Source organism: Culicoides brevitarsis, chromosome 2 (assembly GCF_036172545.1).
Source record: "Culicoides brevitarsis isolate CSIRO-B50_1 chromosome 2, AGI_CSIRO_Cbre_v1, whole genome shotgun sequence".
Taxonomy (NCBI): Eukaryota; Metazoa; Arthropoda; class Insecta; order Diptera; family Ceratopogonidae; genus Culicoides; species Culicoides brevitarsis.
Genome location: NC_087086.1, coordinates 9,146,101 through 9,163,928, shown reverse-complemented (window position 1 = coordinate 9,163,928; position 17,828 = coordinate 9,146,101). Strand labels below are relative to the sequence as shown.

Genomic DNA, 17,828 nt, shown 5'->3' with positions numbered 1-17,828 from the left:
GTTCGCGCGGTGACTCAACTGTGCAAGTTTTTATGTTTTTACGAAGATAATTGCTATTTACATGTGTGATAAATAGTTGTAATAATGTCACTTGTTAGCTGGAATGAACTTGTTTTGATCAGTTTTTTGTTAAAATTATTCAATTATCGTAAATAATTTTTGATAAGAGAGAATTTTGTCTAAGTGAATTGGTTGGTATACTGGAATTCGTGATGAATTTTTCCATAAAAGTTTTATTAAAATTATTATTTTTATTAAAAATTTGAATTTTATAGCAGAAAAGGTTGTTTTAAAAATTTTTCGAAAATGTAACTTAAGATTTACAAATATAAAATTTAATTTTTATAGCAAGAGAAGTTTTTGAATAAAATTTTTGATTTAAATTTTGATGTTTTATAGCAAGAAAAGCTTTTAAAAAAATTTTTTAATTCAAATTTTTTATTTTTTATAGCAAAAAAGCTCTTAGAAGAAATTTGATGACATGAAATTTTCAATTTTAATAGCAAGAAATCCCTGAAAGAAAGTTTTGATTTAAAATTTTTAATTTTTATAACAAGAAAATCTCTTGAATAAAATTTTTGACTTCAAATTTTAAATTTTTATAGCAAGAAAATCCCTGAAAGAAATTTTTGAATTAAAATTTTTAATTTTTATCGCAAGAAAAGCTCTTGAAAAAAAATTTCTTCAAATTATCAATTTTTATAGCAAAAAAAGCTTTTTTGAGACGTTTTTGTCTTGTTTGTTTGTTTGTATTGTTTGTTGAGGGCCACAAAATAAATAAAACAAAATTCAATTCTATTTCATATATTAAATTATTATTTATTCATTACCTTTTTTATTAACATATGTAATTTTAAAACTTAATCTCTACGAAAAAAAAAATTATTTTAAAAAATGCATGATTTGCTCGTCTTAAAAACTATTAAAATTACCTAAAATTACAACTTTTACTGAGTTGGAGAGTACTTTAATTAAAATAATTTAAACTTGATTAAAACAAATAACAACAAAGGGCATTCTGGTGATGTCTGACGAGAACAAACTAAATAAAAAAAAGTAGATCGATAGAACGCTTAAAGAGAGAGTCAAAAATTTTACGATAAAAAATCTTAAAATAATTAAAATTATTCACAAAAAAAATTTAGGAAGACGCAACAGTTTCACCATTTCCATTGGTGACAGCTTTCTTTTGTTGTTCTTTCAGAGGCACACCAGCTTCTTGATCTTCCTTATTCGCATCCGGATTGTTCCATGGTTGCAATTCGCCTGTACCGAAAATGAGGAAGGACAGCGATCCAAGGAGATATGCACCCGCGAGCACCATAAAGACAATTTGCCATCTTCCGTAAGACGATTGCTGAAGATAAAAAAATTATTTTAAGTGAAAATTTTAGAAAATAAAAAAAATAACTTACATCTTCGTTCGTTAACACGCCAACCATGAAAGAAGAAGCCCATCCGCCAAAACTGGACAAAGTATTTGCCATGCCGAAGATAGTTCCTGAGAAATTTGGCGCAATATCGAGACCGTTGCTCAAATAACCAGCAGTAACGCCGCCATTTAAGGTCAGGGCGATCGTGAAAATAACGACGGCAAATGTACGATGTTCTCCGAAGAAGATTTGCAAGATCATTAAGATACCGGGCGTCATCACAGCTAAAATTTGAAAGAAAAAATTAACAAAAATTTTGTATTTTTGAAGAAATTTACTTACCAAATGCAGTGAAAGCTTTTCTCGTTTGAGTTCGAGTCAAAGTTTGTTTCTTCATCAAATGATCGGCAAGCGCTGAGGCACAAACAGCCATGATATATTTGCCAAAGTAGGGGAATGATGAGACAAATCCGTTCTAAAAATAAAAAAATAATAATAATTAATTAATTTAATTTATTTATTTATTTATTAATTTCATAATAAATTAATTAAAAATTAACTAATTTAATTAAATTAATTTAATTAATTAATTAAAAATTAAATTAAGTATAAAAAATTTTAATTAATTTTTTTTTATTATATTATATAATTAAATATAATATTATTATTTTTTAAAATAATAAAAGTTATTAAGATTTTTAAAAAAATTATTTGAAAAAAGTAATTTAATTTTTTTAAAAAAAATTATTAAAAATTATTTAATTATATTAAATTCATTAATAAAAATAATTAATAAAATTAATTATAATTTTTTTATATTTAATTTAAAATAATTATTTTTAAATAATTTTTAATAAAAAAATTAATTTAATTTAAATTAAAAAAAAAATTAATTATATTTATTTTATTTTATTATTTAAATATAATAATTAATTATATTAAAAATAATTAAATTGAATTTTTTATTAAATAATTTAATTTTTGTATAAATTATCAATTAAATTAATTTCATTAATTAAAAAGAATAATTATATTAAATTGAGAATTCTATTAAATTTATTAATTAAAAAGAATTAATTTATTTAAATATAAATTTAATTTAAATTTTAAATTAAATAAAATAAAAATTATTTAAAAAAATATTTAAAATAAAATAAAATAATTAAATTTTTATTTAAAAATAATTAATTAAAAATATTTTAATAAAACTTACCGATTTAATATCATAATGCAAGATATGATTCATATAAGTTGGAAGTTGGTTAACAACAGTGAAATAACAGAACACCGAAGCACCATGCGTGATAATAATTGCCCAAACAGGAGGCGCCGTCAAAATTTCTCTCCACGGAACTCGGCTGGGACGTTTTTTCGATGTCGTTGTTCCAATTGCAGTCTCAATTTCGTATTTTTCTTCCGGAGAAATGCGAGGATGCACCGCAGGCGAGTCAAAAATCAAAACAAACCACAAAATTGACCAAAGCAAACCAACGCCGCCGGTAAAATAGAAGGCACTTTCCCATCCCAAATTGGCTATGAGGAATCCGCAAATTGGCATTGTGATACCGGCGCCCAAGGAAGAAGCTAAAAATATGAAAAATGGTAAATTTTTGATTTTTAACGGAGATTTTGTGAAAACCTACCCATCATGTTGGCAATAAATTTGCTGCGATCATTTGGGGGAATCCAAACCGATGATAACGGCAAAATAGCTGGCCATGAAGCACCTGAAAGACAAAATGAAAAGCAATTATCGTTAATGTCTTTCCGTTGAATAACAATTAAAAAGATAAATTTACATAAGAATTACACGGAGAAAGAGCGATAACGACCCACACATATGAAAACTTGAAATGCAAGAGGAAGATATAAAATTTAAAAACAAGAATTTTGTGTCGTTGTGTCATTATAAACGCGAAACGTACAAAAAAATGAACACGTGATGATTATTTATTCATTGTGGTAGGTCAAGAACGCGTTTTTTATGTTAAAAAAATTAAAATATCAAGAAAAAACGACTTTTTTCGTTTGAACGTCTTTCTTTTCGACCATTCAAGGCACTTGAAACGTTCTCAAACGACAAGATCTGCATTTTAAATGAACTTTCAATTCAATCATCATCGAAATTCTCAATAAAATGACATTTTTCGTACGAAACAAAGGCAGCCGATTGCCTTGAACGATTTTTTTCTTTGAGAATTTAAACAAAAAATGGCCTCAAAAGACATTTCCGTCAGTTTTTTACTTACCCAACATAAATCCTAACACGACACGAACGACAACCAACGCATTAAAGTGCAACATGGCAGCGGCAGGAGTAATGAGTGTCAATACGCTCGCCCATAACATGCTGTGACCGAAAACGCGACGACCTCCAACGAGTTCAGCCAAACGCCCGCCCGGAAGTTCAGTGAGGATGTAGCCCCAGAAGAAGCAGCCCAAGATGATATTTTGCTCGTAGGCGCTCCATTCGAAGCGATCGTTGGCATCTTCGTCGGATTGTGGCACGGCAAGGGGGTTTATCGTTGTGCTGTAGCCAGTTGTGTTGTCGTTGTGCAGCTAAGGTGCCGTTTGTTGCTGTGTGGTTGGGTTTTACCATTGCGACGATGGCTGGAAAGAGAAAAAAAATATAAATTAAAAGGTTTTGAGTCAAAAGTTTAGAATCAAAAAAGGTAAATACAAAATTTAATTTTTAAGAAAAAATTTTCATTTTGAAGGTAATTATTTAAGATTTTTTGTCAAATTTTTCTCAAATTTTATTGAAATTTATATTATTTTAAAAAAATTGTTAGAATTTCTAACATATTTTTTGCATTTTGTATTCATAATTTTAATTAATTTAATTTTTAATTTTTTTTAATTTAATTTAATGATTTTATAAATTAATTAAAATTTTTATTTCATTAATTTTTTATTTAGTTTAAATATAAAATTTTATTAATTTTTGAATTTTAAAAAATAAAATTTAAAAAATAAAATTTTATAAAAATAAAATAAAAAAAATAATTTTTATTATTTAATCATGTTTTTAATTATTATTTTTACATTTTTTTTTATTTTTATTGTTTTAATTTTATTATTTTTTTTAAATTATTATATAATTTTTTAATCTTTTTGATTTTGATTTTATTTTATAAAATTAGGCCGCTCCAAATTTTTTTCGAACTTTTTGTCCCAAAAACTTTTTTTAATTCATCATTAATTAATATTTTAGTTGTTTTTATGGTCTATATTGAGATTTGATAATTTAAAATTGATAATTAAGAGTAATTCAAATTAAAAATTTTAACAAAATAGTTTCATTAAAAAATTGTCAAAAATTTTAAAAAATAATTTTTTTGAAAAAATTTTTAGAGAAGAAAATCCATGTTTAATTTCGTTTTTCAATAAGAAAATTCTTAAAAATTAAAATTAAAAAAAAAATTTTTGAAAAATTCTTGAAAAACTATGAAAAAAGACCAAAAAACGGTCAATTTTGATGATATTTTCAACTTTTTTTTTATTTTGCCCCATTGGATTTTCGACTTTTAAAATGGGGCATGGGACAAAAAGTTCAAAAAAAATTTGGAGCGGCCTTACATTAAAACTTATAAAAAGGAATTTTAATCAAAATAATTATTTTTTTTTTAAATATGAAGCAAATTTATTTTTTGGTCTTAAAAAAACGAAAAAAAATATTTTTTTTATTTAAAAATTTTTAATTTATTAAATTATTTTTTTAAAATTATTTTATTAAATATTTTATTATTAATTATTACAATTTTTTTTTATTTTTATTTAAAAATTTAAGTTAATTTTATTTTATTTATATTTTTTTTAATATATATTTTTTCTTTTTATTTTAATTAAATAAAAATAAAAATTTAATTATTTAAAATTTTACCAAAAATTTTAATTTATTTTTTTTTTTAATTTCTAAATATTTTGAATTCCAAAATTAATTTTTAATTTAAGAATATTGTTTAAACCTTAATTTTGTTAAAAGACAAGAATAAATTTAAAACTTACCAATCGTCAAGTTGACTCGTAATGCATAATTTAACATAAATCCGCAAATTACCATGGCATTCAGTACAAAGCGACATGAGAAGAATCCTGGAAATACAAAAAAAAACATCAAATCATTGTTGCGTAGTTTTTTTTTTGTACAAATAAAAAAGAATTGGCTTGATATTTCGTACAAACTCGACCTTTAATTTCAATCGAGCCCCGAACTTATTATTCAAAATCATTGAAAAACTGCGATAAATTAAATTGTCATCATTGATTACACACAAACAACAAAATAGACTTTATTTTTTTTTGCAATGAAAGGCGTTTATGCAGCAAACAATTTTAATTAAAAGTAGTAATAATAGATATTTTTTTTTTGCTCGATATGCGAGTTTATTTATAAAATGGGGCGCCAAACTGCATTCGTTCTCGTTATTTGTTGTTGTTGTAACAAAAAAAAAGCAATTTGACTTGATAATTGATACAAAATGGTCATGTTAACAGCGCAGCATCGTTAAACGTTGAACGATGTCTGTCTGATGATTTAAAGGTGACCTACTTCGCATAGCTGCACAGACAGTGATTTCATCACCGCAGTCTTTCTATTGTCGAGTGGCATTTTTGAAAAAAAATTCTTTTACGACTGCATTTGATAAGAAATGCCCCGAAATTACTTAGGAAGTTCCTCATAATCGTAAAATTGTTTAAGCGTTAAGTAGACGTAATAAAAATGAATCAACGCAGATAAAAGAAATTTTTTTGAATGAAAGTGTTTTATATTGTTCAAAAATTTTTGACATGAAGACAACGAACCTTCGATCGGAGAATCACGTGGTTTTTGGATGCAAAATGGGTAAGTATGAGGAATTAAGTTATGACAATCGATTTTTAATGATAGGATTTTTTTTTAAACGTAATTTAAAATTTTGATTAGATTAATTTTTGATTAGAGCAATGCGTTTTTTTTTGACCTTCAGATTGTCAAAAAAAATGAATGTTTAATCTTAATGAAATATAAAATAATGGTTTTTCAAATGGTAAATTAATAACATTAATTAAATTAATTAATTAATTTTTAATTGAATTAAATTAAATTAATAAATTCAAAATAAAATAAAAATTTAAATTAAATTAAATTAAATTAATAAATTCCAGATCAAAAAAAAAACTTTGAAGTTCCGAAGTATTTTAAATTAATTAAAGTAAAATTTCAAAAAAAATGAAACTGCAAAATATTAATTATTTCAACTCAAAAATAAGAAATTTTGCAAATTTTTGTACATTTTTAAATAATTTTTAAAAATTTATTTTTTTTTTCTTTAAATTAAGTTTACAGTATTTTTTTTTTATTTTAAGTCAAAAATTTTAATTTAATTTAATTTTTAAAATTAATGTGAAAAAGTTAATAATTAAAAAAATAAATAAATAATTATTTAAAAATAATTTAATTAAAAACTTGTTTTTTTTAAATAATTAAATTATTTATTTTTAAATTTATTTTTTTTTTCATTTAATTTAACTAAAAATTTTAATTAAAATTTATTTATTTTTTAATAATGTATGTTTAAAAATTAAATTTTTATTTGTCTTTAAATTCAAGAATTAGAAATTTTAATAATTAAAGAAAAATAATTAATTTAATATTATTAAGAAATAAATAATTAAATTAATTAATTTTTTTAAACTATTAAAATTTCAAATTTTTGAATTAAAGACAAATAACAATTTTTTTTAGTTTATTAATATTTTTTTTCTTCAATTTTATTATTTTTTAAAAAATTAACTTTTATTCAAAGTAAAACTTTTTCTATAGTTTTATTTATTTTTTGTGCTCTTAATTAATAAATTAATTTTTTTCAGCGACTCTTACTCGAAAGTAGGTAATCGTCGCGTCACAATCATTTATCAGCAATAAAAAATCCAGACATTGTAACATTGACACTGCTTCACAATTACTGCGGTTTTTCTAATTAACTACAATTATTATTGCCAAGGTACGATCTCCAAGATAGACACACACACAATTTATGACGAAAAATGACGTCGCGCCATTCTGTGTCGAGCAACGAGTAATTGACGTGCCCCCAAAATCACGACAATTACAAATAAAATTTTATTTTAGTTGAATGGCGCTTCAGAGGCGTTTTAATTTTTTTTTCTTCTTTTTCATTCATCTTCACGTTTCTTGCGTCACTCGTCACTCTAAGTACATGTAATTTCACGGAGATGAAATTTTCTTAATAGTAGGCGATCAAGAACGAATTATTTTGCGTCGTAAATCGGAATGAGTAAACAAACTACCTTCCTCCGTCCCACACGCGGTACAAGTCTAGATCGAGTAATTTTTTTTTAAATTAATTCAAAAATTCATGAGACACGACGACTAATTATTGTTATTATTATTTGCGTTAACATTGAAGATTTTTTTGTGATAAATCGACAAAGTACGAGATTTGAGCAAAAATCTTCTTCGAGTTCGAAATTCCAACACGAGGTTACAAAATTCGTAATTAATTAGACAGAAGTGTGATTGTGACTTATCGCACTCCATTCACCCGTTTTACGTAAAATCTAGACTGAAAATAATAATAACGTGTAATGATGATTGAAATTGACTCGAAAACAACAACAAGACATCTTGACCTTGTAAACTACATTAGACACACAGAAAAAAACAACAACAAAAAATTGTAAGAAAAATATTTGTTAAATTATTCACTCGATCCGGGAATAACCGGCAAGCCGTAAAAAATTGTAAACAACAAAACACGTAAATTGATATTATCGTATCAAAAAGTGTTATCGTTCCATTTTTTTATTACTCAGGTGCGCCCGTGACAAAGAATAATCTTATCTAAAGTCTGTCTGAGTCGTTGCATAATTGTTGTTGGTTCTGATGAAACATTTGCAAGTTCTTGCATTTCCTCGTAAGTAAAGAAATTAATTTTTTTATTGCATTTTTATTTATTTTTATTTTTTTTTGCTATATTAGTCGTATTGAGGTCTGTTAATTTTTTTTTAAAATTAAATAAAAATGTTTTGAAATATTTTCTAAATTAAAAAAAAAAAAAATAAAATAATGAACAAAATAAAAATATTTTTTAAAATTAAATTTTTTTTTTTTTGAATTTTCTTGATTTAAATTTTTTTTAATATTTTCTTATTTAAAAAAATTAGTTGTTAATTAATAAAAATATTTATTTTGTAAAAATTAAAAAAAAAAATAAATTATAATATTTATTTATAATTTTTTTAATTAATTAATTTATTTTATTTTTTTTTTTTATTTTTGAAAAATAAAACTTAAATAGATCGACTAAATTTTTAAATTAAAAATAAATTAAAAGTAACATTTATACAATTAAGTAATTTTGAAATGTATTCAATTTAAGCTTAAGTTTCAGAAAAAAATCAATTAATATTCGTGACATAATTCGTGATAATTGAATTTTTTTTTTTTTTGAAAACTTTAGATTTAAGATTTGACTTAGGTATTTGATTTAAGAATAACTTAAGTAATTTTATAAAATTTATTTTTAAATTATTTTTTTAAGTAAAGAATAAAATTTTAAAATATTAATTAAGGTTGACTTAAATAATTTGAAAAGTTTTTTTTTAAATTTATTTTTTTTAATTTTAAAAATTTTTTAAATTTCTTAAAAATTCAATTTTTTTAGACTTAAGAATTAAATTTCGACTTAAGCATTTAATTCAATAAAATTTATTTAAAAAATATTTTTTTTTTTTTACTAAGATATGAAGTTTTGACATAAAACTTTATTAAAGTAGACTTAAATAACTTTAAGAATTTTTTTTCTAAATTTATTTTTTCTTAACTTAAGAAATAAATTATGACTTAAAATTTGAATTCATTAAAACTTTAAATAACTTTATGCCTTTATGAGATTTTTCCGTAAATTAATTTTTTTAATAAGGAATTTATTTTTAACTAAAAAATTTTTTTAAATTTATTTTTTAGTTTTAATTTTTTTTCTAATTTAATTGATTTAAAATATTTTTAAAAAATAACTCAGTTCTTTAAGTCAAAAACTTGAAAATACGCTCAAGTCAATTAACTCACGACAACTTTAAATAACTTTTTTTTCTTTTTTTTTTGCATTCTTGGACCTGTTTCCAGCAAAACAACCATAAAAATCTGCATAATGATGAATGCAGAACGCAAAAAGGTCAAAAACTTAACGAACAAAGTAAGCAGAAAAATTCTAAGAAAATCCCTCGGAGCCGTATTGATGAGTTACGATGCCATTGACATTCCGCGCGTTAAATAACGAACGACCTCAATTGACAAGAAGACACGAAACGCCTCTTTCTCAAACAAGGCACTTGTAAGTGTAAATAAACAACGCAACTACCGGCAAAAAAAATTCTGTGCAAGAAGACCAGTTTTTTGTAATAAATTGACGCAACATGGCATTCTTGCGTTTGTCTCAAGGTCGTACAGAATCCCGTACAAGCCGTACATTAGAATGCAAATTCGAAGATATTTTTAGCGATAAATACCTGAGCTTTACACCGAAGGTAAGACACACATGACTCACACGTTTTGTCTCCTTTATTTACAGAACGACGACGAAAAAAAACTCGAAAAATGGTCATGTGAGGAATTTTTTTTTGTTGTCCGTTCACCTCGTGATTTCGCAAACGTGTTGGAGGTAAGAACTCGAAGCGTTAAAATGATGAATATTTTTTTACGATTTATTTATGTTATTAAAAAATACGTCAAAAGCTGTAAAAAAAAAGTTTTACGACATCGATCGAAAGTCGTCGACGCAAAATTATCGACAAGAGACAGACAAATAATTGATGACATTAATGATCCCAATTTATTACGCGAAAATTGATAACTTGCGGCTCCAGATTATTACTTTTAGGACGTCTTTTTAACGCGTCGCATGTAATAATAAAAAGTGCGTGGTCGTAAAAAAAGGGAAAAACTTTAATGGCACGTTTGACATGAAAATCACAGAAAATAATAATGATGACGATGATGAACTATAAGGCTTCTCGTTATTTATTATTTTTGTATCAATCAGCTTACGCGTGATAACATTCTGACCTTCTAATGATTTTTACTGAGTCTGAACGGAGGGAGAGGCAACTTGTTATCATCATGGAAAAAATTTCGTTCTGACGTCTTGTTTACTAACAAGATGAAAGTGAAGCTATTTTTGGAAGTTGAAAGAGGTTCACGATGCGTATTTTAACTCTAAAAAAAATAAATAAATAAAAAATAAGAAATTTTTTTAAATTAAAAAAAATAATTTTTAATTAATTTTAGTTCTGCTAAAAAATTATTTTAAATTTAATTTAAAAAATTAAATAAAATTTAAAAATAATTTAAAAAACTTTTATTAAAATAAAATAAATAAATTAATTTAATAAAATTTTAAATAAGGTTTTGGATATTTAAATAAATTTAAAAAAAATAATAACATTTAATTGTATTTGGGAATTTTATTTCAAAGCTTTATGAATAATTTTGAAGTCCTTCAATAAAAATTCAAAATTAAATAATTAATTAGTTTTATTTTAATTTAAAATAAATAAAATTTGAATAAAAAAAATTGAATTTAATTAAAATTAAACTACAAAAGAATTATTTAAAATTAAAAAAATCAGAAAAAGAAAGGGATTTAAATATGTGATTAAAAATCTTTAGTAAAAAAAATTATTGGCATCATAAAATCAAATTTAACCTCGCAACTAAAATGATGCATAACAAAATCTGGCAAACAACATATAAATAAATAAAAAAAAATTATAGTTGTTTGAAAATGACTTCTTCTACATGCAAAGTTTTAGAACTAAAATAATTTAACCCTTAAATATTTCTTCTTAGAAGGTAATGTTAAAAACGTTTCGATAGTCAAGCCCAAATTATGATGTCAATTATTTCTTTTTTTTTTGACAAAACAGTTGTTGCTTAAAATTTTGATTTGATATGTCAAAACTATGTAACACCCACTCGACCTAAATCTATTTATATTTTTGATCTAACTTAATTAAGTCCTTCCTCCTACATTACTTCTTGTATTTTACTCTGTGGTTCGAAAATAGTTTAATTTTTCTATATGAAGAAATTTATTTTTTGAATGTAAAATTTTTAATAAAAAAAATAAAATTAGTTAATTAATTATTTACTTAATAATTTTTGCTATTGAATGAGCCAAATTAAATAAATTTTATAATCGATTTTTATTAAAATTAAAAATTATTATTGAAAATAAAATTTAAATTTAATTAAAATTATTTTTTTTAAATTAAAAGAAAATAAAAATAATTTTAAAATAAAAAAAAAATTAAAATAAATTTTAATATAAGTATGATTAAGTAAAACTAAAAATTAATTTTAAAAAATTTTTAAATAATTTAATAAATAAATTTGATGAATTTAATTTAAAATAAATAAATAAATTAATTAATTTTAATTTTATAAAATAAATTAATTTTTGATATTTTTATAAATTAATTTTATATTATTTTATTTTATTTTAATTTTAATTTATTAAATTTAAAAAAAAAATACAATAAATCATGATCATTGATAAATAACTTAAATTTCTAAATTCAATTTTCAATATTTAAGAATATAATAAAATTAATCTAATTTTAAGCCATAAGGCACAAAAAACTTTGATAGGTTCAAAAAACGTCAAATCATGATTTGATCATCAATCCATCCAAATTTCGACATGAATGCACCAATCTACGTCACATTCAACACAGTAACACACCTTGAATGGAGCAAAACGTTAATTTCTTCGAAACACAAAATTTAATGGGCCATCAACAAATATTTGCTACGATTTCACGGGCTTCCTAGAAAAAAAGTGACGTTCGCATGCCATAAACAGCGAAACAGACAAACAAACAACTGGGAAGGGCAGTGCTCTTACATACCACATAACTATTATTTTATAATAAAATGCAGTGATAAAAATAAATTTTCATTTCGTCTTGCGCGCCTTGAATTGAATAATAAAGAGATTTGTGCGATGACGACGACGACGATGTTAGTATTAATAAAGACATACAATCAGTCATATTTATAGATAATAATACTCATTAATTTACAAATAAATTGCTTGACTGACTGCTTTTGCTGTCGGTTTATTATGCATCTTGTTACAGGAGCAAGATTCCCCATTAATTATCATAAATCTTCTCTCGGGTTTAATGAGACTGAATAATTTAAGGATAATGACAAACATGCGATTTGTCTCGAGAAAATAATTTTTTTTTCTATTTTTAGAAGAAACATCGAACAACAGCTGCTTCCATTGCAAGAATAATTCAAAAGTAAGTTTTTAACGAGATTTTGTGGCAAAATTACAGAGGTCGACGTCTCTGCAGCATGTGGCAAAAGTCTCATTTCAAGGTTAAATGATCAAGACACGATTTGGCAAGGATCCAAAAATGGCACGAAAAAAATTTTTTTGACACTTGATGAACTTTTCCGTATTGTATCAAACACTTGCAAAGTAAAAATTTAAAAATTCCTCCAATTAATTTTTTTTTTTTGCAAAAACTTGATAATTTTGGTTTAAACTGAATAAATGGATTAAAGTCCATTAAAGCTCCTAATTACTTAATAATAATTAAATATTTTTTTTTACTTTCTACGAAATTTGCTACAGTCATCGTCGGGTTTACACAACGTGTTACCGGTTCAAGTATATACTTTTTGGCAGACTGCCTATTAGTTAATGGGAACAAACAAAGATCAAGACGGCATTTCGTTATTTACTGAGTGATATTTTCACGCTTATTTGCGAACGAGATACAAAACGAGAGATGAATAACAGTAACACAATTATTTGAGAACTTGTAGAGTTTCTGTGGACTTTGGCGCTAATTAAATCGTCATTTCTTCGCAGAGTAAGTAACATATGGTAGATTTTTTTCTTTTCTCACAAACACCTCCCATGTAATAATAATTTTTTTTCTCATTAGGTTGATGCAATTGGAGAAAATCTTTCAAATTATCAATCGTATTTTATCGAAAACAGTCTAAAATTTTTGAATGTCAATTCAAATAATGTCCGTTAAAAATTTGAAAATCGCTTTTTTGCTAATTCAATCTAAAAATTTAGTAGTTTAGATCAATTTTAATTAATTAAAAGTAAAATCATTAAAAAAACTTTAATGATTGAAAAAAAAATTTTCTTCAAAAATTTGTAAATGTCAATTCAAATAATGTCCGTTAAAAATTTGAAAATCGCTTTTTTGCTAATTCAAATTTAAAATTTTATAATTGAAATCTTATATTTTCGAATTATGGTATAATTTTTGACACATTTTTCGAACTCATGATCAAAAGAAAATAATTTTTCTTCAAAAATTTTTAAATGTCAATTCAAATAATGACCGTTAAAAACTTTAAATTCGCATTTTTGCTAATTCAACCTTAAAATTTTATAATTTAAATCTTATTTTTTCGATTTATGGTATACTTTTTGACACATTTTTCGAAGTCATGATCAAAAGAAAATAATTTTTCTTCAAAAATTTTTAAATGTCAATTCAAAAATTGACCGTTAAAAATTTGAAATTCGCTCTTTTGCTAATTCAAATTTGAATTTTTGTAGTTTGAAACACTTTCATTCATCGCTCCAGCCTAAGTAATTCAAAAATTTACAAAGTAAAACTGTTAGACATGACTCACCTCGTCGCTTTGATGGTTCCTGTGGTTGCTCGTCTGTAGACATTTTGTTGCGTTGGTGTTGTGTTCAAGTGTTCTTCTTATGAATATTAATATCTTCTTATTTTTTTTCACTTAATTCTAAAGTAGAGGTAGATACTAAATATTCTACAGAGTCAAAATTACACTCCGTAGAAATATTTACTTAGATGTTTTTTTTACAAATATAGCACCTTGTTACATTCACATATGTTGAATTCGCTAAAAGAGAGAGAGAAAAGAGAAATAAAAAAATTAACAATGTAATTGTTTGCACTCGTGTCTAGACACATGTATGGGTGACGATATGATTAAAAGAGGTAAAACAATGGAAAAGAACTTCCTCTTTTTGCGAGTCATTACACTTCGGGTTTTTGGGTAAACAACAACGCGCAAAAAATAAAAACGGAATCGATAAGATTAGATCACGTGCTTTTTATGATGTTATTTGAACACATTTTTAATTGTCACGTTATAAATTATAATCTATCGCCTACTTGCTTAACCTGCATAAAAAATATATGAGAGATAAGTTTCAATGATAAAAAAAAATATTAATATTTTTTATGTAACTTTTTAAGTTCCTTCCGTTAAAAATAGTTGAAAGAAGCAAATATTTCGTAAAAATATTCAAATTTTAAATAAAAAAATATATAAATTGAATTATTTTTAATTAAAGTTTAATATTTCAGAGAATTAATTAAAATTTTTTTTTGATGATTTAAAAAAAAATTAAATTAATTAAAAAATCAAATTAATTATTAATAAATTTATTGAATAATTTTTGTTTATTTTTTTATAAAATTTTTTTAGACATAAAAAAAATTCTAATGTAATAAACTATTACTTTTTTAAATTTATATATTTTAAATTAATTATTTTTAATTTTAATTTAATTTTAAAAAATGTATTTTTTTCAAAATTTAATATTAAATTATTTTTTAATTAATTTTTTAAATATTTAATTTAATATTTTTTATTGATTAATTTTCAAATATTTAATTTAATATTTTTTATTAATTAATTTTTTTATTTATTTATTTTTTTTTATTTAAAAAATTCACTTGAAATTCCAAAGAAATAATTTTTTAAAATAAAACATAAAGATAACACAGAAAAATTTTGCACAAAAATTATCGCGAACTTGAAATAAATAATATGTTGCGTTGTCATAGAAAATACACAAAGTCACAGGTGACACTCAGTGCAACAAACTTATTATTTATTCATATAAAAAAAAAATTCAAATGAAAAAAAAATATTGAAATCGGAGTGCAGATTATTTATTATTTTTGTTTTATGTTGAGTTGCTAAGCGACAAATTTTCAATGAATAAATAATTAATTTGTAGGTATGTAACATGACCTTTTATTTTCACACATTCTAAAATAAATATTTATTCAAAATAGAATAGAATAAAAATTTGCAACATTTTTAGGGCAAGGCCATTGCCATCTATTGAACTTCCGCAATTTTTAAAAATTTTATTTCTCATTAAAATGCAATAAAAAAATAATCTTTCACAAAAAAAACTTATTTTTACGACTTTAAATCTTATCTTCTTAAATATTTATTTATTTGGGAACAACGGAGTAAAATTTGAGCGATAATTATTTATCAATCGATTGATTTTTGTTAAGTTAAAATGTACTTAGGTGTCAACCGGTAAAGTTCTCGTGACTCTCAAGTGATATTCTTATCTCACATTAATTATATTGTCAAGTGTTTTGCCAATTTATTTTTTTTTATTTAATTTTTTATCAACACATTTTTTTTTCACTTATCGGTTTTAAATATTTTTATAAAATTATTAAAGAATTTTAATTCCGATTTATTTATCGACGTGACACCACGAAGTGCATTCCTTCTTCTTCGTTTTTTTCAATATTTATTTATTTATAAATTTTATAAAAATAATTACCCCACACTTTGTTACTTTTTCTGTATTTTTACTCGCGATATTTCAATTTTTTATTTATTTTTGTGCGATTTTATTTAAAATATTTTTTTTTGTGTTTCAAAAACTAACAAAAAAAATATTTTTAAATTTATTTTGTGTAAAATGTTGATTTATTTCAAAGAAAAAAAAAATGTTCTTCACGTTTTTTTCTTTTTTTAATCCACACACCACTAACGATCGCAAGCAACTGCCGATGAGTTGTGTTTGCAATTCAAAAATACCCGCGCGATCGTATGTGTATTTTTAATTTATTTCATACATGACACATGTAACATGTACGACTTACGACAAGGCATGTGTGTTTGTTCAAATTGTATATAAGAAGAAAAAAAAACGAGAGAACTAACACATATGCCGAATGGACGGGCCTCAGAATGAAACTTTGAATGAAATTTGTTGTTTTTTTTTTCGTCAAACGTGCGACGTGTGTGATGCTGGCAACATGTGTGTATGTGATAAAATGTAAGAATTTGTCGGAAGATTGATTGAGAATGTCTCTTATCGCTTTTGCTCGAGGAAAAAAAAACTTTTTTTTTTTTTGGAGTTTGGTATTGATATTACATTATTACATGAACGTGACGTGTCGTTCAAGACTTTTTTTTTGAAAATTGAAGCGTGACTCGAGTGATTTTCTCACAAGAAATCCCGAAATTTTCATTGAAAGTTTGAAATCGATCGAGAAACGTTTAAAAATTTTATATTTTTTATTTTATTAAAATAAATAAATAGACTTGTGGCTTGGTAATTCATTGACAATGGGTTTCATTGTTTGGGAACCACTTCAAAAATATGTCGTTTGTTTACAAAAAGAATTACGGAGAAGAAATTGACAAAGATCCCGATGCGTCTTTCTTTCTTTTTTAATAAGTTCTATTCAAAGTCTTTTATTAAAAAATCACAATTAGGCTGAAAAATAAACAAAAATGTTTCATATTACAAAAATACTTGATTTATGAGTCATACATTTTTGTAATTTGAGTATTTTAACATAAATAAATATAAAAATGTTTCTTTGGTTTAAATAAATTAATAAAAATTTAAATTTTAATCCTAAATTTAAAAAATTATTTTTTAAATATTTAAATTTTATTTAATTTAATAATTCTTTTTATTTTTAAAACAATTTAATTTTTATTTATTTTAAATAATAAAAATTATTTTTTTATTATTTGAATCAATTTAAATTTTAAATGAAAATTAATTAAAATTTATTTAAAATTTTTTTTTTAATTTTTTAATTTTTAAATTGTAAAAATTAGCAAATTTATGAATTAAATATAAATTTTTGCAATTTTTCAATAAAGGTTTAGATTTATTTTATTTTATCTTTTATTTATTAATTGTTTTTTTATTTTGCTTGATAAATTACGAAACATTTATGAAAAATAACACAATTTATCTTAAATTAATATTTTGTTCAATAATTTTAAAGTTTTTATATAAAGTTATAGAAATAATTTTAATTAAAATTTAATTCATAATTTGTCATTTTTCGAAATTTTTTAATAAAAAATTTTAAATTTAGAAATTTTGGCATTGAAAAATGTCAAAAATTGACAATTTTTGAATGAAATTTTATTTAAATTTTTAGCAAAAAATAATAAAAATTTTTTTATTTAATTTAAAAAATTAATAAATAATTTAAAAATTTAATTTTTAATTAATTTTCATTTAAAATTTAGATTAATTCAAATGATAAAAATTAATTTTAATTATTAAAAAAAATTATTTAAAACAAATAAAAATTAAATTGATTTAAATAAATAAAAAAATTATTTTCTAAAAAAATTAAATTAAATGA

General features: G+C 23.0%; 1 protein-coding gene across 1 annotated transcript; it reads right to left on the bottom strand.

Annotated features, from left to right (window-relative positions):
* Positions 1–823: 823 nt before the first annotated feature.
* LOC134829482 (sialin-like) lies at positions 824–16,206 on the bottom strand. Its single transcript, XM_063842560.1, is given in 10 exon segments — positions 824–1,357; positions 1,416–1,657; positions 1,716–1,848; positions 2,587–2,957; positions 3,017–3,100; positions 3,623–3,924; positions 3,926–3,983; positions 5,382–5,468; positions 14,053–14,289; positions 15,989–16,206. Coding segments are annotated over 9 exon segments (1,536 nt in total). The 5' UTR covers positions 14,096–14,289; positions 15,989–16,206; the 3' UTR covers positions 824–1,141.
* Between the last annotated feature and the right edge of the window lie 1,622 nt (positions 16,207–17,828).